The sequence below is a fragment of the Vulpes lagopus genome, chromosome 2 (assembly GCF_018345385.1).
Source record: "Vulpes lagopus strain Blue_001 chromosome 2, ASM1834538v1, whole genome shotgun sequence".
Taxonomy (NCBI): Eukaryota; Metazoa; Chordata; class Mammalia; order Carnivora; family Canidae; genus Vulpes; species Vulpes lagopus.
The window spans coordinates 159,761,529-159,789,265 of NC_054825.1; the positions used below are offsets into that span (position 1 = coordinate 159,761,529).

The 27,737-nt window shown below is 56.3% G+C and overlaps 1 protein-coding gene across 1 annotated transcript; it reads right to left on the reverse strand.

Annotated features, from left to right (window-relative positions):
• Window positions 1–238: 238 nt before the first annotated feature.
• ZNF787 (zinc finger protein 787) lies at window positions 239–25,506 on the reverse strand. The gene is made up of 3 exons (XM_041743771.1): window positions 25,104–25,506; window positions 11,500–11,588; window positions 239–1,984 (listed from the first exon to the last, which is right to left on the reverse strand). The coding sequence occupies exons 2-3, from the start codon at window positions 11,576–11,578 to the stop codon at window positions 906–908; spliced, it is 1,158 nt and encodes a 385-aa protein (XP_041599705.1). The 5' UTR covers window positions 11,579–11,588; window positions 25,104–25,506; the 3' UTR covers window positions 239–905.
• Between the last annotated feature and the right edge of the window lie 2,231 nt (window positions 25,507–27,737).

Below are 27,737 nucleotides of genomic sequence, written 5' to 3' on the forward strand. Positions count from 1 at the left end.
TCCCAGTGTGGTGATCTTCTGTCTTGAAAGCCCACAGCCCACTGCAGGTGACCAAGTGGGGTCACTCTTTAGGACCACACCATCTACACCCTGGCAAGGGGTGGGAGGCTGCTCAGCCCCAAGCGGCTCTCCTGGGGCCCAGCCCAGGGCTGGTGACCCCTCCAGGACTGCAGGGTGGGGGCCCTGCATTCTTGCTCTAGCCAATCTCCCTCCCAACTCAAGAAACACGCACAGCAGAGATAGTCAGATAGTGCCATTTATTGCCCCCGCACCCTTCCTTGGCAGAGTCCAGGCCAGGAACAGACAGGACCCCAGTCTCCAAGGGGTACACTAGAACTCCTCCATGACCCCAAATCCAGGGAAGGGGAAGGACGAGGGCCACGAAAAATAACAGGACCCGCAGGAAGAAGACAAAATAATGGAAAGGTGCAGTCGGGAGGTGGTGTGATTAAAAGAAAACTCTAAAGGAGAAAGGGCTGTCTCCCCCTCCCTCCATGCAGCCCTCCTACAGAAGAGCCAGGCTGCTCATTCCTCCCAAGCACCCAGGGTGGGCGGCAAGAGAAAAGGGGGCCGGAGGCCGGTCTCTCAGTCGTGGGCTCCGTCCTCTCTCTGGCTCCCCGAGGCTCTCCAAGAACCAGGGGGGCAGGCCAGGCCAAGGACAGGGGGCAGGGCGCAGGAGGGCCCCAGCGGGCCGCCGCCTCTGCACCGCGGGGACCATGGGAACCATGTGGCGGCGCAGGGGAGATGATGAGGCCGCCACCGGCCGTCGTGCCCCTGTCCGTCCCTCTCTGGGTCTCTCTGGTCCGGGTCTCTCTGGTCCAAGTCTCTCCGGTGTCAGGGTCCTGCGCCATCCTCCCCGCCAAGCCCGAGGGGCCCTGCCCGCCCCCCCCCCCGGGCCTCCGCCCCTACCGGCCCTCTCCACCACGGCACTCGCTGCAGCGCCCACCAGCTGCCTCATCATCATCGTCCTTGTCGTCCTCCCCGCCCGCCCCCGCCCGGTAGTAGCTCTGTCCGCAGTGGCTGCAGACCGACGGCGCGCCCACGGCGTGCACCTTCTTGTGTCTCCGCAGCGCCGCGCCCTGCACGAAGCCCTCGCCACATTCCACACAGATATGTGCGGGCTCCTCGCCCCCCGCCGCCCCAAGCCCGTCCCCGTGCTGCGCGCGCTGGTGGGCCAAGAGCCCCGCCCCATGCCCGAAGCCCTTCCCGCACTCCACGCACACGTACGGCTTGGGGGCCGGGGCACGCCGCGAGCGGGGCCCCGGAGCCTTGGCCCCCGTGCCCGCCATGGCTGCAGCTGCCGCAGCCCCCTCACCTGGTGCGCCCACCACAATGATGCCCTCGCCATCGCCCACCGGGATGGCAATATCGCCGTCCGCCGCCGCCGCCTCCTCGGGCGCCTTGGCCCGGCGCACGCTGGCCGCCAGCACCTTGGCCGCCACACCAGGGCCCGACAGCTCAGGGTGCAGCCGCAGGTGGCGCGCCAGGCTCTTGGGTTGGCTGAAGCCGCGGCCACAGCGCGGGCACACGAAGGGCTTGAGGCCGCTATGCGACCGCCGGTGCTTGGCCAGACTCTTGCTCTGCGTGAAGCTGCGGCCGCAGTCGGGGCAGGCGTACGGCTTCTCACCCGTGTGGATGCGCTGGTGCTGCATGAGGTTGGAGCTCCAGCTGAAACGCTTGCCGCATTCGGAGCAGGCGTAGGGCTTCTCGCCTGTGTGGATGCGCCGGTGCTGCACCAGGTGCGAGCTCTGTGAGAAGGTCTTGCCGCAGTCGGCGCACGCGTTGGGCCGCTCGCCCGTGTGCGTGCGTTGGTGCCGCGTCAGCTTGGACCAGTGACTGAAGCTCTTGCCACACTCGTTGCAGATGTAAGGTGCCGGTGGCCTCGGCCGGGGCGGGGGGCCAGCCGGGGGCGCCGACTGGGGCGGGGACAGCTTGGTCGGGGGCCAGCTGGGGACGTCGTCATCATCCATGATGAGGATGTCCACTAGAAGGCAAAAGGGCAGGAGAGGAGAGTCAGAGAAGCCCTGGCTGCACACAGGGCCAGGAGCTTTGAGCCAGCCCTGCCACTTGTCACCTTCCACAGGGTGTGTGCACAAAGCCTTGGGCATCTCACACAGCCCTGCCCCCTCAGGGTCCCCTGTGGCACCCACCTAGGAGGGCAGCTAGGTCGGGTCAGCATGAAGCCCTTACACAGACAGGCAGTCTGCAGATGCACCTGTCTCTCCATCTCTTCACCTGCCCCGTTTTCCTCAAAGCATCGCTCACTCCCTGGCATTTTACTGAACATTCATGTGGTCATTACCCACCCCTCAAGACTTTTTCCTACCCAGATGCTGCCCCCCACACCTGTTACAATGCCTGGGACATAGCAGGGACTCCAAAAATGTCTGGGAAATAAACAGCATCAACATAAATGAACACAACACAGATGCAAGCAGCTTAGGAAATGACACTAGGAGCCCAAGGCACCAGGGTGGGGCAGGGAGGGTCCAGGGAGAACTCCACTGGTGGTGACAGGGCGCTCACACCCTGGCCCAGGAGCAAAGACAAGCCCAGGAGTGATGGCATCACACCTGGGCTCCAGGAAGGCTATCTTAGTGCAGGTGGAGAGGAGGAGAGGAAGGAGGAATGGGACTCGTTAATGGGATCACAGGCTGGCACTGGATCCCACCTGCCCCAATAACTGGGAGCCTCTGTTACAGACATCCTCAAACCTGTCCCTGGTCCCTGTCTGCCCAGTGCAGATAACAGAGGATCATGTGGCCCAGTCTCACCAGCTATGAGATGAGGATTCCGCCACATGCTGGCTGCCCTCAAAGCCTGTCCGGCATCTGCACCACACCTGGCCCTAAGTCATCTCCCAGGGTAAATGAGTGACGCACTGCCCCCCAGCCTACTCAGCTCAGACTAACCTGTGTGCAACTGGCTCCCCCAATCTGGCGGGGCCTGGGCCTCAGCTGGGAACTGCTGCATGTTGCCCGACGGCCCAGCGTGGCCCCCCATGGGTGCCCACAGCTTCCCTTCAACACATGCAGAAGCCAGGCCCAAAACACTCACACTGACCCACGAAACACAAATATGCTGAGGTGTTAGGATGTGCACCAAGGCTGGCACTGAGCACTTAAGCCTCAATGCATTTACATCCTGTCAGAGTGGTGCTTTGGAACTCGGGTCTTTACAGCACAGAACCCCAAGCACCAGAAGATGAATCACAACCTGGGAGAGGCAAAGCCATGAGCTACACAGCAGTATGGGTCTCAAACCAGCCACCCCGAGCCACCCCACAGCACCTTACACTAACGGAACACTCCTCCAAGAGGCCCAACCATCAGCATCAGAATCTTCAGGGAACTTGGAAACGCTCTTGCTTGGCTCCCCAGACCATCCAGTCAGCTCTAGGGCCGGGGACCAGGACTCATAAGAACCACCACTCGGGGATCCCTGGGTGGCGCAGCGGTTTGGCGCCTGCCTTTGGCCCAGGGCGCGATCCTGGAGACCCAGAATCGAGTCCCACGTCGGGCTCCCGGTACATGGAGCCTGCTTCTCCCTCTGCCTGTGTCTCTGCCTCTCTCTCTCTCTTAATCATAAATAAATAAAAATTTTAAAAATGTTTAAAAAAAAAAAAAAAAGAACCACCACTCGGAGGGAAGACTACTGAAGAGTGGCCTGTACTGGATATGGAATCACCTGGAGCAAAACTACACGGGGAGGAAATCAGGCAGGTGCAGGGCTTCGGGGGAACTGGCTTGGAGCCCATCTGGGGTCAGCATAAACCAAGAAAGCAAAGAGAAAAATAAAACAGACCTGGAAAGTGATATGCCCTGGGTGGCAGGGTAGGGAAATAAGCCTCATCACCCCACTCACCACCAGTGCTCACACTCCTTTCATGAAAATAGTTTTGTTGAGGATCCCTGGGTGGCTCAGTGGTTTAGTGCCTGCCTTTGGCCCAGGGCATGATCCTGGAGTCCTGGGATCCAGTCCCACATCAGGCTCCTTGCATGAAGCCTGCTTCTCCCTCTGCCTCCTCCTCCTCCTCCTCTCTCTCTCTCTCTCTCTATGTGTGTGTGTGTCTCTCATGAATAAATAAATAATTTTAAAAAGAAAATAGTTTTGTTTTCAAAGTTGTCAAGAAAATTAACAGACTGTGTTCACTACCACTTGTCAGCCAGGAAGAACATTTACACAGTTGTCATGTGAATTGGTACCACCAAAGCTCCAGAGACCCAGGGAACCCATTCAGGGCACATCCTCCCCTCCCCCCAACCCGACCCCCACAGCAGCAAATGGCTGCATCAGTTGGAGCCAGAGGCCTGGGCGCCTGGTCTAGGATCAGGGAGAGGGATCCAGACAGGCAACGGGAACGGCCTGGGGATAGAGGGGGCAGCGGGGCTGGGGACACCTCATGCTATTCCACCAGGCCTGTGTCTAGTCCACCATGTGTACTGCTACTTTTTAAGCAGGTGCTACACAAACTGCTAAGTGGAGGTGGTTTCCTGGCCCCCCACAGACTTTCGGGGCTCTAGGTCTCTGCTTCCAAGCACTGGTTGGCTCTGGGCTTGGTGGTGATGGAGAAGAGCTGGCCTCCTGCTCAGGCAGGCAGGCAGTCAGCAGCTTCCCTGTGGCCGGCCCCTTCCTCACAGGGGAGACAAGGCTAGGGACCTTTCTGCCTCACGGTGTTAGCACTCAAAGGGTTCAAGAACTGCTGCAGAGAGGAGCCCAGTGACCAGGAGCACAAAGCCTTGACTCAACAGAAACAAGAGTAACTGCCCTTCAAGGAGGAGAGAGGGGGTCCCCTGGCACTCTCATGCTGGGCAGGAGGGGCTCCCCACCGCACTCTCACTGTCCTCTCACTCAGGGTGGGCCCAGCTCCAGGGTTCCCACCACAGAGCCCCTCGAGCTGAACTTCTGAAGCTGAACTGGAATGTGGTTTAATTCCATGTTAGCCCTTCTGTTGCAAAATACATGACAGGTTCAGAAAGCCCCAGGTGGAATGCAAAGCTAGCCATGGTAAATAGAAACCACCCAGAACCTGACCACCCACCAGGAAGCCCCTCCTCCCATCCCCCCCCCCACCCTGCACGCCCCTTCCCTGGGCTCTGGTGCCCACAGGCACATCCCCAGATGCTACTTGGTCCGTTACTTTTTCATTCAGGGTGTCTGAAAGTCTCTTTTCATCCAGATTCCCCTGTGCCTTGCCAGTCCACCTGGCCTCTGCCCGCTGCATGTGGTTTGGGGGATGCCTCTGTGCCCGCACCGGCAGCCAGTGTGTAGCTGGGCCTCAAGGCAACATCAGGCTCTTGCTCCATCGATGGGACACACATGGTGGCCATCGTGCCTCTTCCCATGGTGCTTACGCTGGCTGATCCCAAGGGGCGCAGGACGGAGCTGCCCATGGCCCTGGCAGCTGGAAGGGTCCCCAAACACTCCCCATCACCACAGCAAACACATGTGGCCATGGCGGAATACACGCTCACTTCCCCTCATGGGTCCAGTTTTCAAAATAATGAACTGGTCCTCTATCATACTCCAAATACTGTCCCCTTTCTTAACATCGCTCTGAACTCCTGGATTTAAACATATTTGGTGGGTCTCGGTCCACTGCTGTCATTATGGCTACTGGAGCTGCAGGGGTCCCATCACTGCCATTTCAGGCCCCCCCTCCGCCCTCGGCGTCCCTGGGGCAGGACGCTGGTGCTCCTGGAGGCTTCCCCACTATCCAGCCTCAGGATGCTTCAGGTGCACCTACATGGGCTGCCCAGACGTGCAATCACCCCTTCCAGGAGGCCCTGGTTTCTTCTGGTAAAAAGTACTTCAAGACCAAAATCTGGAAATGGTCACTGTTTTTTTTTTTATTATTATTATTAATAAAATTGCTCCAAGTTCACTCTGACACTTCCCAGACAAATCCAGGCCTACAGGTTTTTTCTTGAGTCCTTTGTATGTGACGTCTGCCATCTCCCCTCTAGGAAAGGAAGAGAATTTGAATACCCTGTAATTATTCATCTGCGGATTCCCGTTACAGGTTTGAGATAAGCACCCTAACACCATGACTGCCAGTTACAATTTCTGGAAACACAAAGCATGGCTTTGTGCACGCTTTGCATGCACTAGTCCATTCATAGCAGGACCCCCACGGGCTGCGTGCAGTCTAACCTATGGAATCTCCCATGGCCCCACAAGGCCCCATTCTGCTCACCCACTAACAGACCCCTGGGAATGATTAATGTGCCCCGACCACCCCCTCTCCTGGCATTAAGCATGGCTGACTCCATGTCTGCCTACTTGCCCCAAAGATCAGCTTCCTTCCTCACTGTCCAGTGACCCGGACAAAACATGGCTTGTTCATCTGAGATATTTTCATTGGTGATGTGCTCTTTCAAGACCTAATTTTTACATTTCAGGAAGGTCTTCTTGGCGTGGAGTGTTTACTGTTTGTCCTCCTCCTTTGCTCTGGATTTCTTGCAAGGGCTTCCCGGTCTACATGAAAAAAAAACTTGAAAAAAAAATTTAACTCTGTTTTAACCTTTCTTTCATTTCTTTTTGATTTTAAACATCCCTCCTTGATACCTCCAACTTTCCTTAGGGAATGAGTTCTTTTTATTCCCTCTGGAATTTTTGCCTTCAGCTTTCACTGGAAAGTGACTTTGCTCCAATTTCTGCTGAGCCCCACACACCCTAGCTCCTTGCTGTGCTGCTTCTGTGCTCCCTCAGTGGGTTGTTATCTTTCTGACCTGGCCTCCCTGTTGGGGGGAGCTGTTATCTGCCCATTTTCTCTTTTATTCTCATAGCTTTCAGGGTGGGGGAACACGGTGTCGAGCTAGCTTGTTCCTGTTGCTTGGTTTCGTGGGCAAGTGATCCGCAGTTCCTGGGGCACAAGGTTTGCAGAGCTCCCTCCTTGACATTCTCACATCATAGCTGAGAGTCCATGACACTCTCCCAAGAATCCTGGCTCTGCAGCCACTCTGTTTTTATCTGTACCTGCTCCTTCCTTCCTCCCTGTGGTCAAGGACAGGGGTCCCATTCAGTTTGGAGTTCCCTCCTGGAAGGTTTTGCTGGGAGTGTCTCCTGTCCTGGCAGAACGCTTGACCTGGTTGGCACCAGAGCCCACTCCAGCCCCAGATCTTCCTGTGGCCCTAAGCTCCCTGCTCCCAGTCTGGACAGAACACCTCCAATCTCAGACGGTGGCCTCAGTGGGAACCTCAAGTGAACCCGAGGGCTATTTGGGTCTCTTCTTGCTTCCTTCCCTCCAGCACAATGCCAACACCACAGAGGCCTGTGGCCATTGGTTTGTCCCCATCCGACTGTATCTTGGGGTCACAGGGGCACCATCACACCTACAGTGTATGGTCATCCGTGTGGCCCTAGGGATCTGGGTTTTTACATAGAGATCTAGGGAGGTTTAAGGGCTGCCATCATTCTGGATGAATTCTCCATAATGACTTGAGAGCCAGAGCCTGGCAGAGGGAGGTCAGAACCCTGTCCTCCAGGGAGTGACTTCCAGGACCCCAGCTGACTATTTCTTGTGGGGAGAGCTACCTCCTGAGCATCATGATGTCATTTTTATTTATGTATTAATTTTTTGGATTGCTTCCCTTTCAGAGTACCCTGTAGCTAAAGCCCCAACACAGGCCTAGATAGCTCTCCCACCTCGCCACCGCCTGACCCCAGGCCTCTGACCGCTCCATCTGGCCAGCCAGGCTGGGGCCATCAGGAGCCACACACAGCAGGGTGGGAAGGGCCACCCTTGCCTGGGCACAGTGCACAGAGCCTGGCTGTCCTCCCACAGCCACCTCGGCCCATATGGGTGACCTGGCCTCTCCACTCCAGCGCTCTGACCGGCAACCCAGCCGCACAGGACAGCCCAGTGGCTGGAGAGGAGCATGGGGCAGCCAGGAAGTGCTTCTAAAGCACCCGCCACTGCCGCCAGCAGCACCAGCTTGGTTTGCACACCATTCCCCAAAACATCCAAGCACAGGGAGAAAATGAGAAAGTTCCTGAGGTTTCACAAAGGCACTGGAAAGGAAACGTGACCCTCTGGGTCTCTTTAGTCCCAGGTGTGTAGAGCCACCTGCCCTCCGCAGCCGCGTGCTTCCCACTGGGTCACAGCCTGGCAGGGTCAGTTCACCACAGAGCAGGCAGGGCAGTTGCCAAACCAACAGGCAGCAGGAGCAACCACAGAGCAGGTGCTGCCAGCAGGGACAACGGGTCTGAGACTTTGACCTCAGTCCCCCATAACACATGCGGGGCAGGGGGCATATTAGTGACAATGCAGGCCCTGACAGCAGTCAGAAGACAGGTCACCCTCTGCCTTATGTCGCAGGGTATGTCTTCATCGTGGGGTGGCAGGGAGGCTAACGCTCAGGGGACAGAGAGGGCTGGAGTGTCCGTTAGACAACATCCTATACCAGGGCCCACCACCCAACCTGTGCAGTCCACGGGACTCAGGGAAGGAAGGAGCCTTGGGCCCACAGCCACCAGAGCTTCTAGGAGTTCGCTGCCTCAGGGAAACAGAGTGCCACGGGGCTTGGGACTACTGCCCCCATAGCAGGCCCCAGAAAGCTTTCCAACATACCCGAGCCCCAAAGGAACCCTTTGTCCCTGGGGTGACATTGCCGGGGGCTGCCCACAGTCAGTGCCCTCTCCCTCGCCAGAAAATCCCAAGCACAGGACTGAGCTGGGACACAGCAGGCATGGTGAGCCTGAAGCCACCTCCTACATCATACGCCCCCAACCAGGCCAGCAGGACCCAAACACAGCTACCAGGCAGAAACACCAGAGGAGCCAGTTTGGCCTCAGCCCCACTCCCTTCCCTGACCTGCAATCCCTGGCAGGTGCCTGGGAGGACTCAAGGGCCAGAGCGGATATACCACCTCAGGAGTGCAGGGATGGCCAGGACAGCACATAGAAGGCCACCAAGAGCCAGAAGGTTGGTGGCTCACAGAGAAATGGCTGCACTAACCAGCCTCGGAACCACCTCGGAGACCCTGCTCCACAGCCAGCTGCCCTCAGTGGGCAGGCCCTTCCTTGGTGAAGCCAGCCCTGCCCCCAATCAGACAGGCCCTCTGGCAAGGCGGCCTCTAATGGATTCCTCTCCATGACAACTAGCAGCCTACGGGCCTCATGGAGGCAGGGACCTCAGGCATACAGTCCCTAGCCCCCAATCTAGCTCCCCCACCAGCAGAAGCGGTGACCCAGGGGCATCTGAACAGAGCTGAATGCAAGGCGGGAGCAGCTATGGGAAGAAGGCTCTGGGGCAAGGGCATGAGGCAAGCTCCCAGAGGGCATAGGTTGCATCCGCGCTGCAGACAACGGGCCAGCTAACTCCAGGCAATGTATGTGGTGCAGGATGTAGGACCACTCTGGGCAAGCCAGGACCTCACATCCATCTCAAGAAGCTGGTGGCTGTGGACAAGGAGGGATGCAGGAACCATGTGGAGGTCAGTGGCAATCCAGGTGCCAGGCAGTGGTGGTGGTTGTGACTGCTGGGGCCGGGAAGGCTCTGTGGCCACATCCAGAATGTATTTTGTGAGTGGGTGCTCAACACGCCAGAAGTCAGAAGGGGGTTGGGGGAGACCCTAGGGAGCCTCCATGGTCGCCTGTGCCATGTGGATGCGAGTCAGGGCTCCAAAAGCACCTTCTGTCTGCCATCTTCAGACCCTGGGACAGGTGGATAAGCCCATCCTGCCTGCCTCCCCACTCTGCCCCACTCTCAGGGGGTCAGCACAGACATCAACCCTTGCCCTGCAGGCCAGAGCTACCAGGGCATCAGCCCAGGGTCCCAGGGCAGGAGTCCAGCACAGTCACCCCACAGGCAGGCAGGACCTACAGTGGCAGGCCCAGAACAACGGGACACACGGCAGCTTAGAAGTTCCAGGCACATGGCCTGTGAACCGAGTGAAGGGGTATCACCATGTGGTGGCTCTGCAGCAGTGGTGGCTGGAGCAGGAATTTCCAGCAGATTCCCATGGGGAAAAACAGGTCAGGACAGTGGGCTGGACAAAGAGGCCATGAGCACTCACCCATACATTTTACAGGTTTTCTAAAGAGAACAAGTTAGCAGAGGACTCGTAAGATTAAACCTGACTTACTCCATGGCAGATGTATGTTTTGAAGAAAACAGAGGTTGTTAAGGTAGCCTGGGTGTTTTGTTGGGTGAAGTAATAAGCATTTTGTAGCTGTTGTTTCGTGTGGAGGACCTAGGAGTACAATGACACAAATCTGAGATGTTCTTTAAACTCTCTGGGAGGAGAAGAAGGCATGAGTGAGAAGGAGGACTGGTGAGGTGTCTCTAACCCCAAAGCTGAGGGCAGAACCATGACATTACCGAGGTCTGACATTCCCACAATGACACAGGATTTTAAGTTAATTCTAAAAGGCCTGGGAGGCCAAGAACATGCGTCAGAGGGAGGGGGTAGCAGGAGCAGCAGGGAAGGACGGTCATGGTCCCCCTGCACAAAGCCCTCAGTTCTCAGTTCCCTCCTCTGTAACCAAGGCTTCATAAACTACCCTCACCACCATGCAGGTCTCATGGCCCTTATCAAGGAGGACTATGGCATGCTGGCCCTGGGGCTGAACCCAGCAACTGTTCTGTACGTCAAGTTTTGCTGGCACATGGTCGCACCCATTCACTTCCATCCTGTCTGGCTGCCTTCCTGCTGTAAGGGCACATGGTCTGCAAACCATGTATCTCCCTTCTGGCCCCTTACAATAAAAAAAAAATGTGCTGATTCCATACTGGCATAATGCCTGGCACAAAAACACACCAAGAGCAGCATGAAAGCCCAGTCCATGCTTTATTTCTCGAGTGCCATATGGGAAAGTAGAGTCTCGGCAAGCAAACCCCAGCCCCATGGGATAAAGGTGAATTTTATTTAGCCCAAGAAATGCTTTATTCAACCCAAGGAATGCTTTATTCAACAAAACAGAGCACCAATACTTAAAATGTGAAAGATTTCCCTTGAAAACCCAGATGCAGGCTTTCCCCACAAAACTGGCACATGCATGGGCAGCCCCAGTGGCCCAGCGGTTTAGCGCTGCCTTCAGCCCAGGGCGTGATCCTGGAGACCAGGGATCGAGTCCCACGTCGGGCTCCCTGCATGGAGCCTGCTTCTCCCTCTGCCTGTGTCTCTGCCTCTCTCTCTCTGTGTCTCTCATGAATAAATAAATAAAATATTTAAAAAAAAAAAAAAAAAACTGGCACATGCCACACCGTCCTATCGTGCTGTCTCCCCAGCCCTGGGATGCCCACCCCACTCTATGGCTTCTTGCTTGAGAAGGCGGACTGCCTAGAAATAGGGCAGGGGGCCCAGGACGCTGGGGAGCGAGAGCCTGGGCCAGGAGTTGGGGGAACAGAGAGACAGACAGAAGCAGCCCCTAAGGGCACCCACAACCCTCTGGAGGAAGGACACATCAACCCTGAGCCATGGGACAGGGAGGAGAAGCAAGCTGGGGTCCAGGGCTATGGGATCAGCTAAGCCCCGCCGCCCAAGGCCACCTCACCTGGGTTCTCGTGACTGGCCATCTGCTGGTCCTCAGAGTCCAGCGGCCCCGGAGACCAGGCCTCCTCCCGCAGCTCCATGTCTGGGTCCCTGTTAGAACGGGAGGAAATGGAAATATAGAGTTTACAGGACGCCAGACTCAACGGAGGGCCCCAGGAAGGCAGGTCCCACGTTGGCAACCATCGGCACCCAAACTCCGAGCTCCCAGCTTGGCCCTGGTAGGCAGACGGTCATGGCAGGTACCTGAGGGACAAAGGTGAAATGGCCCTCACCTTCCCCCTGGATGGGGGACCAGCCCAAGGTCATGCACAGTCTGGGCAAGGAGAAAGCACTGGGGAGCAGCCACCCAGGTACGGATCCTAGCTAGAGCCTGGGGAGAAACTCCACGTGCCTGCCTCATCTTCCACAGCTACCTCCAGGCACCTGGTTTGTCCGATGTGCCATGAGATCGAACAACAAAGCAAAGCAGCAGCTCCAGCCCTGGAGCAAGGAAACCGACCCAGGTCCTCCTGCCAGTGCCCTGGAAGCCCACCCCCAAGGAATGATGCAGCAGACAGAGAGGCACACAGGTCACCTATGGGGTTCATGCTTTCAGGTCTCCTCAAGCATGCATGAACTGAACAATTAATTCCCTGAATCAGGATCCCGGGGGACAAAGGCGCTGATCGCCGACTGTCCAGAGTACCTGTACAAAAGGGGTGGCCTGACAACCCTGGCATTTGGGGATGGAGGCCCATCCATTCTGCTCTCTGCAATCCTGGCCCTCTCACTGTCTCTACGGGTCTGCCCATTCTGGAGGTCTCGTTACTGGCACACTACATTCCTGGGGGCCGTGTCTGCGTCTTCTCTCCCTCAGCGTAACGTTTTCAAGGCTCGTCCACACCTTAGCATGTGTCCAAGCTTCCTTCCTTCTCATGGCTGAACAACACTCCACCATACAGAAAGATCGACCACCTTGTATGCCAGCCCACCAGCCGACACTGACAGGCGTCTGGACTGGGGCCAAGGAGTAAAGCCACAATGCGCATCTGAGGCCATGTACTGTGGGGACATGTTTTCACCTTGCCCAGAGAGGAGCTGCTGCACAGCCCACGCTCACCCCATGCCTACCCCACGCTCACCGCATGCAACAGGTCATGCTGGGGAGAAATCCTCCACCTCCTGACTGGCCTCCATCCACTCTGCCCCATGTTTGGAGTCGGCTGGCAGGGGAGGGAGAACCGGGCAGGCCCTGGGCCCAGGCGGGCTCGTCAGTCCTGTGCTGCACCACCACCCAGCACTGGGGGAACCTGTCCCTTGGTGGGACATCACTCCCTGACAGGAAGCCTGCAGGTGGGCCAGATTTCTGACAGGAGGTGGTGGAGACTTCTGACAGGAGGTGGTGCGACCTGGTCCCCCTGCCCTATTTCTAGGCCTCACACTTATCAACCTGGTCCCTTGAGTTGAGTGCTTACAGCTCTAAGCAAATCTCCAGAGTCCCTCCCCCCTCACTGCATATGTGGACCTCACCATAGCACCTGTGAATCATAGCCAACTGCCCCCTGGCACAACATGCCAAGCCCACTTCTCTTGAATCCCCCACTGAGAGGGGGTCACCACCATCCAGGGACCAAATGGAACCCATTCCACTACTGGGAAGCATGAGGCCGCCCCTCCATAACCTCTACTAACCTCTGTGAGGAACTCCAGGAACCCACCTGTCCAGTTAACAAACACTTGCAGATATAGTAAGCAGTTCCTTCAGCCAACATTTCCTGGGTCTAGACCCTGCTCTACGTGGTTTAGACGCCATTACCGTAGCCTTCGATTCTGGCACAGCCCTCTGAGTGGGCGATATTGTCACTCAGGCTCCAATCACCTTCCGTCTTCTGCCCACCAGCCTGGCCCTGCATTACCCTGCACTAACATGCTCTGAACGGCCCCCATGTCATAGCAGAGGACATGAGGTCATCAAGAAGCAGGGATAGGATGCCAACGGTGTCACTGCAGAGTCCTCACTCCCAAACGCTCTGCCATCCTGACACCCAACAAGGACACAACCAAAGACAAAGACCAGCCTGTCTAGGGGGCCAGGAGGCCAAGATGGGGTACACTGAACAGGAGATGGAAAGCAGCCATCTCAGAGGCACTGCTGAGTGGACAGGAGGAAAGCAGGGCTGGAGGGGGAAGGCAGCAAGGGCCCCCTGGCTGGAGGCTACAGCCAAGGCCAGGTCTCCTCACCACCCACCCTGCCACCAACCTCAGCAGGGAGCTACCACGGGGTCAGGCCAGGTCAGTGAGGAAAGCATGCAGAGGGTGCCCTGTGCAGGTTCTCACTCACAGACATCATCACAGCACCCACTATGAAATGGAAGCACCCACCACATCACAAGCTCCCCCTCTACACACGGCCCTTGTCTCACTGGATCCTCACTTGGACTAACGAGAAGATAAGGCAGGAATGTCAGCAGCTGCACAGGTGCTGGTGTGTGCTCAATGGCACACTCCTTTCCTCCCCACCTGCCCCCGTCACCGGTACCCCACAGGCGTGGGTCTCCCCAAGGGGCAGACATTGCTCTGACACGGGCGTATGTTACAGTGAATGGCCACAGCTCCAGCCACATAGGAGAGCCCTGCCAGTGATGAATGAGCACCTGAATGAAAAAGGTGATTTCAGACAATGAATTCTGTGAAGATTCGTATGGGGGGTGAGGGGGGAGCCAGAGATCTCCCAGGAGGAGGAGCCACAGGAACCAAGAGCGGCCCTCATGAGAAGGGTGGAGAGGGAAGGATGCAGGCAGCAGGGACAGCAAGTGCAAAGGCCCTGAGGAGAGGCTAGAGATGCAGGAGTGGGAGGGCTCTCTTGCAGGGCTTCTAAGGCCAGACCTAGCATTGAGGAGTTGTCTGAAATGCGGTGACCTCTTTGAGGTGGGCCCCAACACAACACATGTTTTATAGAGGACATGGGCTCACAGACATGGGTGAGGCCACATCCTAGAGGGGCCCAGCACCAACAGCAAGGCACATCGGATAGCAGCAGCAATGCCAGGCAGCCGCAGCAATGCCCAGAAGCTAGGAGGGCAGAACAGTCTTCATCCCTGTCTGCCTGAGGCATCACCCCCTCAGAGGCCTCCCAGCCCCCAATCAGCCTGACCCTGGGACCACTAGGTACACAGCACCCACATCAGCGCTCGGCACCCACAGGGCCTATGATGGTCATGTGACGCCTGCATGAAGGGTCTGAACAGAACAGCGGCTCAAGAGATAAATGCAACGCAACTCTGTCCCCCCTGCCTGCCCACACTTTCGGACCCCCAGGAAGCCCGAAGAGCCCTAAGCCACAAGGTGGTGCCACATACAGTCCACACAGAACCTGACAGCCCGGGCTACTCAGGCACAATCTGGCCACACGGTTGTGGAGCCGCAAACAGGTGCTCAGGGCCCTGACCAGGCCACCCCCTTCTCCAGAAGCTCATCTGAGGGGAAACCCAAATCTCAGAAAATATTTCTTATGGGAAAAAAAGAAGTTCATCACAGCCAGATTTAGAGCAGGGAAAAAAATGGAAAGAAGCCATCAGCACCACGTGGTAGAAAGCCTAAGAAAATCCCACAGAAGCCACAGCTTCAGAAACAGGGGTCATAACGCCCCCTGCTGATAGCAGGAAGAATGCTTTTAACTTTTCTTCTCGTTTATCCTCATTTTCTCAACTTATTAATTTTTCAGAATAAGTAATTACTCCTGTAATAAGGGAAAAAAGACTACACATTGATTCTTTTTTGGATCGCCATAAGGACTGTGCACTGCGATGGGAAAATCACTGTGTTGAGGGGGCAAGGCAGGGACACCATCATTCGGCCCTCGGGTCACACACAGTAACCGTGAGGCACAGAACCCCCAGTGCACAGCTGACAGGCATGTGGAACGAGCCGAGCAGCCGTGGCTTCTCACATGATAAACAGACCTACCTTGTGACCCGGGAATCCACTCCCAGGTACACAGCCAAGAGACATGTACCCAAGAACAAGTGTCCACAAACAGGCTCAATCTTGAATGTTTCCAGCAGAGCTGCTCACAGTGCAAACACCAGAGGGAGAAGGCAGTCACAAAGGACAGCGGAGAGCAGATTCCATCTCTGTGAAACGTCCAGAAACATCCAGGACAGAGACGGTGGCTGCCAGGGGCTGGAAGAGGGGATGGTGAGGGACTGCAAATGGGTGCGGAGGTTCTTTTGGAACAATGAGTATCATGGGATCAGATGGTGGTGATAGTTGCACAACGTTGTTGATGTGTTAAAAACCACTAAATTGAACACGTTAAGGGAGTGGACCTCACGACATGTAAGTTACATTTCAATTAAAAAGTAAACAGACGGGGATCCCTGGGTGGCTCAGCGGCTTAGTGCCTGCCTTCGGCCCAGGGTGTGATCCTGGAGTTCCCAGATCAAGTCCCACATCAGGATCCCTGCATGGAGCCTGCTTCTCCCTCTGCCTGTGTCTCTGCCTCTCTCTCTCTGTGTCTCTCATGAATAAATAAATAAAATATTAAAAAAAAATAAAAGTAGAATGCTTAAAAAAAATAAAAGTAAATTAAAAAAACTGACTTAAAAAAAAGTAAACAGACTTTAAAAAATTGCATGGGGGCCCTCTGATTACAAGGCTACCAACACTGAAAATGAGGTGCGTTCCCCCCTTCCCCCATTTAATAGAGCCAATTACATCCTCAAGGAAAACAAGAAGTGCCTGGACGGCTCAGTCGGTGAAGCATCTGGCTTCAGCTCTGGGTCGTGGGATGGAGCCCCATGTGGGGCTCCGTGCTCAGCAGGGAGCCTGCTTCTCCATCTGCCCCTCCCCCTCTCATGCACACATTCTCTCAAATACAAAAAACTTTTAAAAGAAAAAAAAAAGGAGACACTGCTAACAGCGCTGTGGGACAGCGGGGCTAAAGAGGTGTACTGAGAAAGCTGGCTCCCCTGCCTTCCTCTGTGTGCGGAAACTTGTTTGCCAAGTGGGTGTGCTGTGCTTCCCCCTCGGACATGGAAGTCACCGAAAGCAGGGACTTCCCAGACCCAAGTCTCCAGCTCAGACCAGTTTCCTGCAGAAGGGCCTTGGCCTTCACTCCGTCACCACCACCCCCTTGTCCCTGTCCTCTCCTCAAAACACCCATGGCCAGGAGGCGGGGTGCAGGGGCACTCCTTGAACGTCTGCAGCCAATGAGATTCCCGCGTACCCAGCCTACCCAGCGGGCAGCTAACAACAGCCCCTACAGAGGCAAGTGAGAGGGCCCATGGCTGCAGAGCAGTGCCTGGTCTCTCTCAGGTCGCCTTTCTTCCTGAGAGCACATGAGAGCCACACAGTACAGGGCCCTCCCTGGACCTGGAGAAAGTCGCCTGCATGAACAGACCATCTCCTGTAGAGCCCCCGGGCTGCAGCCACTTCACACTCCAGGTCAGAAGGGTCAGAAGTACTTCGTGAATGTCTCTCTTGCTCAGGCTCCCATGTTTGTGAAAATACAATCTGTGTGCTTCCCTCCTGTTAATCTGTTTTAGACAGTCCCAGCCGGAAACCCGAAGAGAGCACAGGAAAACCTGCCCTCCCCTCTGGGAACCAGCTGGAGCTGTGTAAGCCACCTCTGCTCAGAATCGGTTTCACCTGTGTGTTTAAACGGTCACACTTTAAAAGATAACTAAGTAGCTACACTAGATCCTCCGTTTTGCCCCCAGGCCCCTAAGGCCCAAAATACTTGCCTCCTGGCCTGTTACAGAAAACATTTGCTGACCCTGACATAAAGCAGGAAGGGCTGCCAAGATGCAGGGGAAATGTCCCAGGCCAAGCAGACAGGAAAACCTGGAGGTGCTGAGCCTCCAATGGGCAGGAAGGGGGCATGCATGGGGGTGGTGGGGGCCACAGCAGGGATGCCAGTCAGGAGGCAGCCCTGAGCCTGGGGGTCGGTGCCCTGCAGTCACCTCCTGAAATTCCCAGTAAAGTGACCTTCCATCTGTGTTCTGCACACAAAGTGTGACAGGACAAGGGGGCAGGCAGCGGGGCCTGGTGCCCAGCCATGCACAGTCCTTCCTCCCCCAGCATCTGGCTCCCAGTACCTGGGCAGAGAGGGCAGGTGGCTCCATGGCAACCCTGAGGGCAGCCCCGCACCAACAAACCACAACATGAAACACTAAGCAAAATCACCCTAACAGATCACAAGAGACCCCAAAAGAAGAAAAGGGGTTTTTTTCTTTCTTTTTACACAAGGTGCTCACCTCTTCATTTTGCAGAGTCCGAAAAAACAAAGGCCCTACGGGTCACAAATGAGGCGTAAGAGGCACTGGGTCCAGAGCACAAGGTCACAGAGGGCCCTGGCCAGAGTCTGCATGTGACTCCAAACACGGTGGCACTTTACAGAGGCCTTGGAAAGGCAGAGATGCATCCTTTCCTGTTTTGACCCTCAATGGGTCAGCAGGGTCTCCCACCAGAGCTACCAGGCAGGGGCCAGGTGGCATAGGGCACACTACCAGGTTACAGCACCTCCCAGGGAGATTTAAACCAACCATCTTGGTGAGACCTGCCCACAGCAGAGCTACCCTGGTTTGGAAGCCAGGCTCTGGCTTGGCCGTGGCTCCCCACAAAGCCCAGCAAGTACCAGGGCCCAGGGGGGATCCCTGGGTGGCGCAGTGGTTTGGCGCTTGCCTTTGGCCCAGGGCGCGATCCTGGAGACCCGGGATCGAATCCCACATCAGGCTCCCGGTGCATGGAGCCTGTTTCTCCCTCTGCCTCTCTCTCTGTCTCTCTGTGACTATCATAAATAAATAAAAGTTAAAAAAAATTAAAAAAAAAAATAAAGACTGGGCTGTGCATTAAATGTGCTCCTGCTCCATTTAAAAAAAAAAAAAAAAAAAAAGTACCAGGGCCCAGGGCCAGGGGACGGTCAGGAGAGCACTCTGGTCAGGGGTTAACCAGGGTCCTGGTGAAGAGTTGGGAAGAGTGTTCCCAAAATGTTTCCCAGGTCCCTTCCTGTCCCATTACTCATTCACCACTCAAGAAGCTGCTGAGGCCTCCAGGCTAGCCCTGTGGGCCTCTGGGCCTTGCACCCAGGATCTCTGAGTTGTGGGGGAAGCACTGCAGGCCCCACTCCACAGAGGTGCGTGCAGAGAGGAAGCATGCACCTCTGTGGAGTGGTGTGGCCTCAGACAGGCCCCCAACCATCTCCCACAACCAGGAGGCCCCGTACTTGCTCTGGACCAAGCCTGACTTTCCATCCTACCCGTTCAGAGGCCCTACCTCCCCCCATCTTCCCTCCTGGCTCCTCTATTCCCTCCCCCCCCACCTCACCCAGCTCTGACCTCCAGACCCCGAGATGAAGGGCAGGCCTCCCTCAGCCCACCCCAGCCAGGCCCTTGAGCGATCCAATTAGCAGAGGGGCTGACAGGGCCCGGCTGCTATTAAGCTGGAGACAAATTATTGTTATTATTGTTGTTATTAGATCCCGCCCACCTCCTCTGGATGCCAGCCCACCAATTAGCCCCTCTTTCTTCTGCTGCCAATCTCACCGCCTCCCCTCCCCCGCACCAGCAGCCAGATGCTCCAACAACTCCTGCAGAACAAAGGCCTCTCCTGAGCCCCTGCCCTAGGCCCTTCCCTCTAGGACACCCCTCCACACTGTCTCTGCTCTGCCTAACCTCACCATCCCATCCTGTCCTGTCCTGTCCTCCTCCCTCAGAGCTGAGCCTGTGCCTTCCACCTCCTGCCCTTACCTCCCACCCAGGCTCCAACTCCCCCCACCAAGCTCTTGATCACGCAGGGGTCTTTAATGCTGGCAGGAGTAGAGTCCAGCACACACTCCCCTCCCTGCCCACCCTTACTCTGCCTTCCTGTGCCCACCCTCTCCCAACAACCTCTGTAAAGTCTGTTCTCCACATCACAGACCAACTCATCTCAAGTCACTCAATTTAAACAGCCCAACTAAAGATGGGCAAAGGATCAGAACAGACATTTCTCTAAAGAAAAGCTGATAAGCATGTACCAAGTTTCTTAACCTCATCTGCCATCAGGGGAACGTACGTCAAAACCACAATGAGATCCAGGGTATCAGGACGCATATAACAGAAAATACGAAACAGCACTGGCAAGGATGTGGAGAAAGTGAAACACCCATGTACTGCTGATGGGGATGTGAAGTGGGGTGGCCACTGTGCAAGAGAGATGGCAGCTCCCCAGAAGGTCAAGTACAGAATCATCGTGGGACCCAACAACTCCACTTGTGGCTGTATATCCAAGACAAATGAATACATGCCCACGCAGATATCTGTACACACGTTCAGAGGCGTAAATCACCATAGCCAGAAACTGGAGACAACCCAAATGCCTATCAGATGGACAGACATATACACTGGCCCGATCATCAGACAGAACGTTACTCTGTCACACAGGGGATGAAACATTGACTCATGCCACATGGTGGACAAGCCCTGAGAACATCACACTGCATGAAATCAGACAGAGACAGAGACCGCGTCAAACATGACTCTGCATGAAATATTCAGAACGGCAAAGCCACAGAAACGAAATATAGATGAGTGACTCCCAGGGGCTAGGGGCAGGGAAGGACAGTGGGTGCAGTCTCATTCTGGGGGTGCTGCCAATATTCTTTGAGCACATCAACCACAGCTCCACATACACTCTGAAGGGGGTGCTGTAGGCTAGGGGACTCACACCACCACCCTGCTGAACCCCAAATCCACACCCACTCCTATAACTTGTCCAGGCCCTCAATCCCACTGCCCACTTCCAACCTGCGGCCTATCCTGCCTAGTAGCACTTTCTCACCTGTCAAGGGTCCACTCACCTATCACACTCACCTATCACCTCAATGGCCCAGCTTCCTTCCTTCCCAGCACATATTGCCACCCAGCACCCACGGCTCACTAAAGGGAAGCAGCCTGGTGCCTGCAGGCTTGACTGGACAGGGGCCACTTAGACCTCAGACCCTTCTTTGGCCCACTGGGGTTGCGGGCAGACACCCGCCCCCTCCTCAGCAGCTTCTACCCACTTCCCTTTCTGTGGATGGCTTCATCCCTTGCTCCAGGCCTGAACACCCATCCGTTCCCTGCTCTGCTCCCCACCCAGACCATGTCCCGCACCCACAGCTGGTCCTGCCAGCTCTCACCTGTGCTTTCGACACTGAGGGCCAGTCTGCAACGCCATCGGAAGCTTAAGCCCTTTCTCAGGGGGGAAGGGGAGCCCTTTGTCAACTTATCCCATGTCTTCCATAATGATAGTGTGTTCAGATCTTTTCCATCTTACTGGGAGTCAGGTGGGTGGGTCATACCTCCCCAGAACGCAACCTACGCCTCATTCAGATTTTCCAGTGCACCGAAAAAGCTGAGCAAAGCAGTCCCTTATGATCCTGCTCCCCTGTGCCCCCAACCCCACTTTTCTTCCTCTTTTCCTTGACTAGGCTGCCTCACAGTAAGCCTATTTCCTTTCACTCTTCTGTCTGCCTCCCACCTGGCCAGGCATGCCTCAGCCACCCTCACCCTAGCCTCAGGGGCACTGCCCTCCTCCAGAGCCCAGGAGGTGGCAAACTCCAGAGACCCTAGGCCCCACTCCCTGCCATCTCCAAGAGAAGCCAGTTTCTAGAATTCCTGGAACCTCCCTATACTGTTATGGCTACAGGCAGGGTGGACAGCGGGAAGACCACCTGCCACCATCCAGAAACACCCAGTGTCCAGATCTTCAAAGATGTCTGTAAAAACTCCCAATTCTTAAGTCTTGGCAAGTAACGGAAAATTGCTTCAACAAGCAAAAATATCCTCCAGGCCAAAAAAAAAAAAAACAGATGAAAGAACTCCTACAAGCCATCTTATGTCTGTCACCCCTCAATCAGATCAACGGGCCAGACCCTCATTCAATGGTAGGATGGTAGGTGTGTTCCCATCCTTCCACCTTGCCCATTCTCCCTGTAGACTTGCTGCCAGGGCCCAGTGAAAGTAGCACTTCCCCTAGGAAGCGTTCTCGACTTCTCCCTTCCCTCAGCTCACTGTCCTCTTTTCAAATTAGTAACAGATCCCATTCATCAAGCACAGGCTACATCTCAGCCCCACGCATAGGGTGCCATAGCTTCATAATCCACACCCCCACAACCACCGCCAGAGAATAGAGGACAAGCTCTGTGGGCAGGCTGCCAGAGCCCAACTCAGCCCCACCACCCAGCAGCCATGTGACCTTGCACAAGGTGCTCTGGCCTTGGTGTCTCTTCACCCTCACGGGTCTGGCGTCACGATCAAAGGGCCAGCGCACGTGTCCAGCAGAAGCCAGGCACCCAGAACAGGCCTGGTGACCCCTGATGAGGACTGTCAAAGCTGGGGCTCTGACAAGTTCGGTGGCTGACACAACATCACAAAGCCACCCAGTAGATGAGCAGAGCCTCCAGCCAGGTCGGCCAGTCTCCAAGGTTGTTTCTTTCCTCCTCTCTTAGGATGCTGGCACTGGCACCCTAACTGCCATCATTACAGACCAGTCCTGCAGCCCCAGGGGCTGGGTGGAGCAGCACAGGGCCCTGATCCACCCACCCAGGCCCTGCTCGGCTGGCTGCTCTGTGATTATGAGGCCAGAGCTCTCTGCACTACAACAAAGCTACTGACGCTATTAGCACGAGTCACACCTGAAATGAAAGGCTGGGTCTTAGAGCACCCCAAACCAATGACCCTTCGTGACAATGCACCCCAAGGCAGGGGGGGGCTCCAAGTCCCCAACCCAATGACAGACACCAAAGAGGCCTTCATGATAATTCCCATCTCCTCCCCACCCCTGGCCTTGACCAAAAGAATGAAGTCAACAGAGACTGTGGCATTACAGCAAAGGGCCAAGCTCTGAAATCACATGCAGGCCCATGTCCTCTGTACAGCTATGGGTTCTGGGGCTCAATGCCATGCCCCTGAACTGGGGGTAACCACCCCCATCCCAGGACCTCTGAGAGCTCAGGACAGTGAAAACCAGGCACAGGACCAAGTGCTGAGGAAGCAAATGCCATCAAATTTATAGTCTGTCAGAACACCTAGGTGGCTCAGCAGTTGGGTGCCTGCCTTTGGCCCAGGGCATGATCCTGGAGTCAAGATAGAGTCCCACATCATGCTCCCCGCAGGGAGGCTGCTTTTCCCTCTGCCTGTGTCTCTGCTCTCTCTGTGTCTCTCATGAATGAATTAAAAAAAAAAAAAAAGTCTTTTTTGTTTTTTTTAAAGATTTTTTATTTAGCAGGGAGCCCGACGTGGGACTCGATCCTGGGTCTCCAGGATCACACCCCGGGCTGCAGGCAGGCAGCGCTAAACCGCTGCGCCACCGGGGCTGCCCAAGAAGAAGTAGTCTTAAAAAAAATCTAGTCTGTCACCACCAAGAGGCCAGAGCCACAGCTGATTCTCGGAGTCATGCAAGGCTTTGGGCAGCACAGAGAACAACTGAGCGAGGTCTGGGGGCTGAGACGTGTCTGACCACAGGTGCCCTGAGAACTGTGTGCCCAGCAGTGACTCCTAAGGACCTTAGACCAGCCCAGACCATTGCTGGAGGCCACGGGCCAGAACTGCGAGTCACCCTCATCCTCCCCCACCAGGTGGGGAGTCACCCCACCTGGGCTAAGAGGCCCAGGGTCCTCTTAGCCAATCCTTCCCTGTCCTTTAAGACTCAGGACACACACACACACACACACACACACACACCCAGGGACATGCTTCCGGGCTCCTATAGTCCCCGGAGGCTGTTCTGGAAATCCCCCCAGCCCTCTGCCTGATGCTTCTGTGTGTATCTTCCCAACAGCCCTCCAAGCTGCTGCAGGATAAGAACTGCCACCCAGTGTTGCCCAGCTCTGAGTCTGGGCCAGAGGAGCCTCAAGAAACATGTGTCAAGGGACCCTCCTCTCACACCCCATGGCAGGGAACTGTGCCTGTGGGCCCAGCACATGGTAGGGAATGCTGGCTGTGCTCTCTACCTTAGGAGACTGAGGAGGAAAAGGGGAAGTGACAAGTCCAAGGTCACCATGCTGGAAGAGACAGGAGGCAAGGCCTGGCCTAGGAATGCTTGGCTACAGAGCCGTTCCCATATACCTTTGCTCACCTCTCTGAGACATGGTCTGGCTTTAAAAGCAAAGCATTAAGAGCTTCCCTACCAAGTCAAAACTATCATTATTGTTCTATTTTACCCAGGCAAAAACTGAGATATCATGCTCATTTGTGCTGTAAGATCACAAAGTACCAGGTATGTAGCTTGGATCTGAATTCGATTCTGTCTGACCCCAGGCACTCCACACTAACACACCACAGTGCTGCTCATGGGGCAGCATGGAGAATAGCCCTTAGAGTTCTGTGGCTCCTTAGCTCAGCTGGGGTTGGGGTGGGAGTTAGATCTGGAAGGCCTCCAAGGGGAAAAAAAACTAAGACAAGAAACAACGAAATAGGAATCTGATCTGAACGCTCTGGGGGCTGAGGCAGAAGCAGGAAGACCAGAGTAGGGTGCAGCAAAGGCAGATAGGTGAATGTCAGCTGTACTCAGCCAAAGAGGCTTACACTCTCAGGAGGAGATAAGCCCGGATCAACAGCAACTGTGCTTCCCCAGGGAGGAGGCCAGCTCCTTCCCAACTGGACCCCCGTCTGAAGCCCTCTGGACTGGGCTGTGTAGGAATGTCTTTCTTGGGCTCCCACACTTTCCTGACCTCTGCACAAGGGCTCTGGGGGAGGGAGGAGGAGGCTCTAGTGTCCAGGTCCGCATCTCTGCGCGCCTGCTCCGGGACCCTGCTCACGGGCGGGGCACCGGGAGAGCCTGCGATGCCACCATCCGGAGCCTGCCTGACCCCATCTACACGAACTGGGGGGTCTCCCCTGGCGGCCAGGAATGGGATTGGCCTCAGGTGGCCTTGGGGCCCGGTCGCCGAAGCCGTCCCGTCCCCCCCGCCCCCCCGCGGCCTCGGGCCAAGCGGTGTCCGACCTTGGCCTAGTCACTCCTCCCTTCTCCCCTCCCCCCGCCCGGCGCACGCGCTTCCTGCCCGCAGCCCGCGCCGCGGCGAATGAATGAGCCTCCCGCCGACCCAAAGCCAGTCCTCGGCGGCCGGATGAAAGGCCGCACGCAGCCTGCCCGGGACGGCAGCGGAACCCGGGCTCCTCTGGAAAGGAGAAGGAGCGCCTAGGTTAGGGGGAGCAGGCCAGGGAACCAGACGCGCCCCCCAGGCCGCCGTTTCCGGCCAAGCCAGCCCTGCCCGCCTGTCCCTTTCCCCCACTGGGGCCTCAACTTCCCCCGGGAATCGCCACCACTTCCGGCCACGACCTGCCAGAGGACTGCGGCGGCCCCACCCCCGAGCCCCTGGCCCGAGCCCCAGCGCTGCGCACGCGCGCTCCCTCCCTGGCGCGGCCGCACCGCGGCGCCGCGCACGCGCGCTCCCCGCACTCCGCCTGGCGCGCCCTCGCCCGCCCGCGTCACCGGCCGCGCGCCCACTCACGCCCCCCCAGCACGCGCACGCGCACTCGCCCGCCCAGTCGCGCTCGCCCGCCCGCCTCCCCGCCCGCCCCCCGCCCGCAGCCGGGCTCCCCGAGGCGCGCACCCACCCCGGCCCCGTGTTCACGCCCCCCCGCCTCCGCGCCCTCCCCTCACCTCCTCGGCCCCGGGGCCGCCGCGCCGCACTCCTCCTCTTTCCTCCCTCGCGGATGGTGGCAGCGGCGGCAGCGGCGACTCAGACCCTGGGGTCAGGGGGACGGGCGCCCAGGCCGGAAGTGACCTTCCTGGCCGCTTCCGCCCGCGCTGCTCCCCCTCCCCTTCTCACAACCCCCCGGCCGGCCTCCACCCCGTCCTCGCCGCTCTAGGACGGCAAGCCCGGCGACCCCTAGCCACCGCCCCCCCAGCTCTATGGTGCGGAGCGGGCGCCCCTGGGAGCTACTTCCGGACGCCTCTAGGACATAGGTCCTCCGTGCCCGCTCTATGGCGCCGCGCGCCGAGGGGCTTCGGGCCCCGCCCCCTTCCAGGACAGGAGGCGCGGGCCCGGCCCGTTAGGCGGAGACTTCCGGGTGTCTCGAGAAGTTCCCCCCCCCCCCGCGCCCGGCGCCCGGCGCTCGCGCCTGCGCGGTCGACGCTCCGCGCCAGCCTGAGGCGGAAAGGTGTGGGGGAGAGTGGCGGCGAGGGCCGCTCGTGCCACCCCAGGTCCTCCGGTCGTCTCTATCACCATAACCCCTTCGGTGCCGGGGCCCGTGGTGGGTGCGGCTTCCGCGCTCAGAGGCGACTCCGGGGCACAGCTCCGAGGAGCCCTGCCGGGTCCCGGGGTGAACTTTGAGGACGGGGATCCTGCCGCCCCCGAGGCAAGCCCCACAAGTGCCCTAGCCTGCTGCACCTGCCACCTGCCCTGCCGAACGGCCAGCCACCTCCTGCCCTGGGTCCCTTCCCTCTAGGTCGGAGAGGGTCAAAGCCAGCCCTGGAGCTGGGAAGGCTCCCTGTCCCCGGGCCCCGAACAGAGCGAGTGCACCTCGGGCACTGACTCTCGGCCTCAGTGCTCTCCTTTTTCAGCAGGTAGTAGCATTTTGTGCACTTGCGAGGGCTTTGCATGCTCGAGGTCCAATTAATAACCCATTCCCGGTTTGCAGATAACAAGGTACAGAAAGCTCAGCCCTTGCCGAAAGTCACACGCCCAGAACGCAGAGCCTGGACTCCAAGCGGTGGCTCCCTCCCGATTCTTGTATTTGGCCACTGCCCCCATCCCAGACCACTGATCCTAGCAGCTGGGGATTCACCTGCTTCCCTCCTGTGAGGCAGGCACCTGGGAAGCACTCACGGAATGTTAGCTTTTATTTCAGTGTTCTCATAGAAAGTAGATATAATTGTTACTTACACCATAGTGACCTGAAAGGTTAAGTCCCTCCAGTCATTGCCCCTGTGCAGGTGACTGGCTCTCAGGTAAGTAGCAGATAACTTACCCTGATTATTCATCACCGTTTTATTATCGTCCTCATTGAAACGGTCACCAATAATAAATATAAACGATGCATTAAAAAAAAAATAGTCACCGAGCTTGGGAGTCAGGATGATGGGATGTACAATTCACTTGTTGAATGACACCTCTCAACCTTCAATTTAGTAAGATAATCTGTGCAAATTTGATTCATTCAGGACCTGACTTCTAGGAAGGTCTCAATAAAAATGCTAGTAATTAGGACGACTTATTAGTGTTATTACTTCTGCTCTGACTGTTGTATACACTCACATCTCAGTCTGCATCCATCATGAGATGTGCATTGTTATCTAATAATATCCTTTCAGAAAAAAAAAAAAGGGGGGCACCTGGGTGGCTCAGTGGTTGAGCATCTGCCTTCAGGGCCCTGGGATCGAGTCTCGCCTCAGGCTCCCCATAGGGAGCCTGCTTCTTTCTCTGCCTGTGTCTCTGCCTCTCTGTGTCACTCATGAATAAATAAAATATTTAACAACAACAGAAAAAAGTAAAAGTGTACATGTAAATATAAATATAAAGTGTACATGTAAATACTAAGATATGCGTGTGTCTCCCCTTCAGAAATATCACAAAGGTAAATTTTTGAAACTAATTATTATTATTATAGGTATGAACTTTGCATCATGAACCCTAAGTGTAAGATACATCTATGCTCCTCTGACTCCGATCATTCAGTGAGCGAGTGAGCTAGCGTGTGTCTGCAATGGCCTGGTAGAAACATAGCTTCCTCCCTCTCCCCTTTCAGCCCTCCCAGCTGGCCAAATTGGTGAGATCTGGAGCAGCTATCTTGGATCACCAGACCAAAGAATCCTATGGTGGAGCAACAAGCTAGGAGGGGCAAGACAGACACTTTTCACGCTTTGTGAAAAACAGGTTCTGTGCCAGCTGAGCTATTATGTGAGAAAAACTACCTTCTCTCTGATTGAAACCATTGATAATTCTGAGTCTCTCTGAAGACAGCGAAACCAATCATGGGATATTTCCAAAATATACGATGAGGTTGCAGTAGAGATGGCTAATTAATCACAGAAACCTGCCCTTCCCTTTCAAAGTATGGAATTACCCCTGGAATGCTTCTTCCTGTCCAGAGACTGCAGGTCCCAGTCTTGGTATCTGAGTGCAGCCTCGTGATTGGTTCTTATCACTAGGATGGGGGCAGAGGGACACAGACCATTTCTGAGGCACCACTCTGTGCTCTCTTCCCTCCTGCTGACTGGATACAGAATATAACTAGGTCCTAGGGCATGGTAGAGCCCCAAGAAAACCAGGTCCCTCATCAGCCATTTCACCCA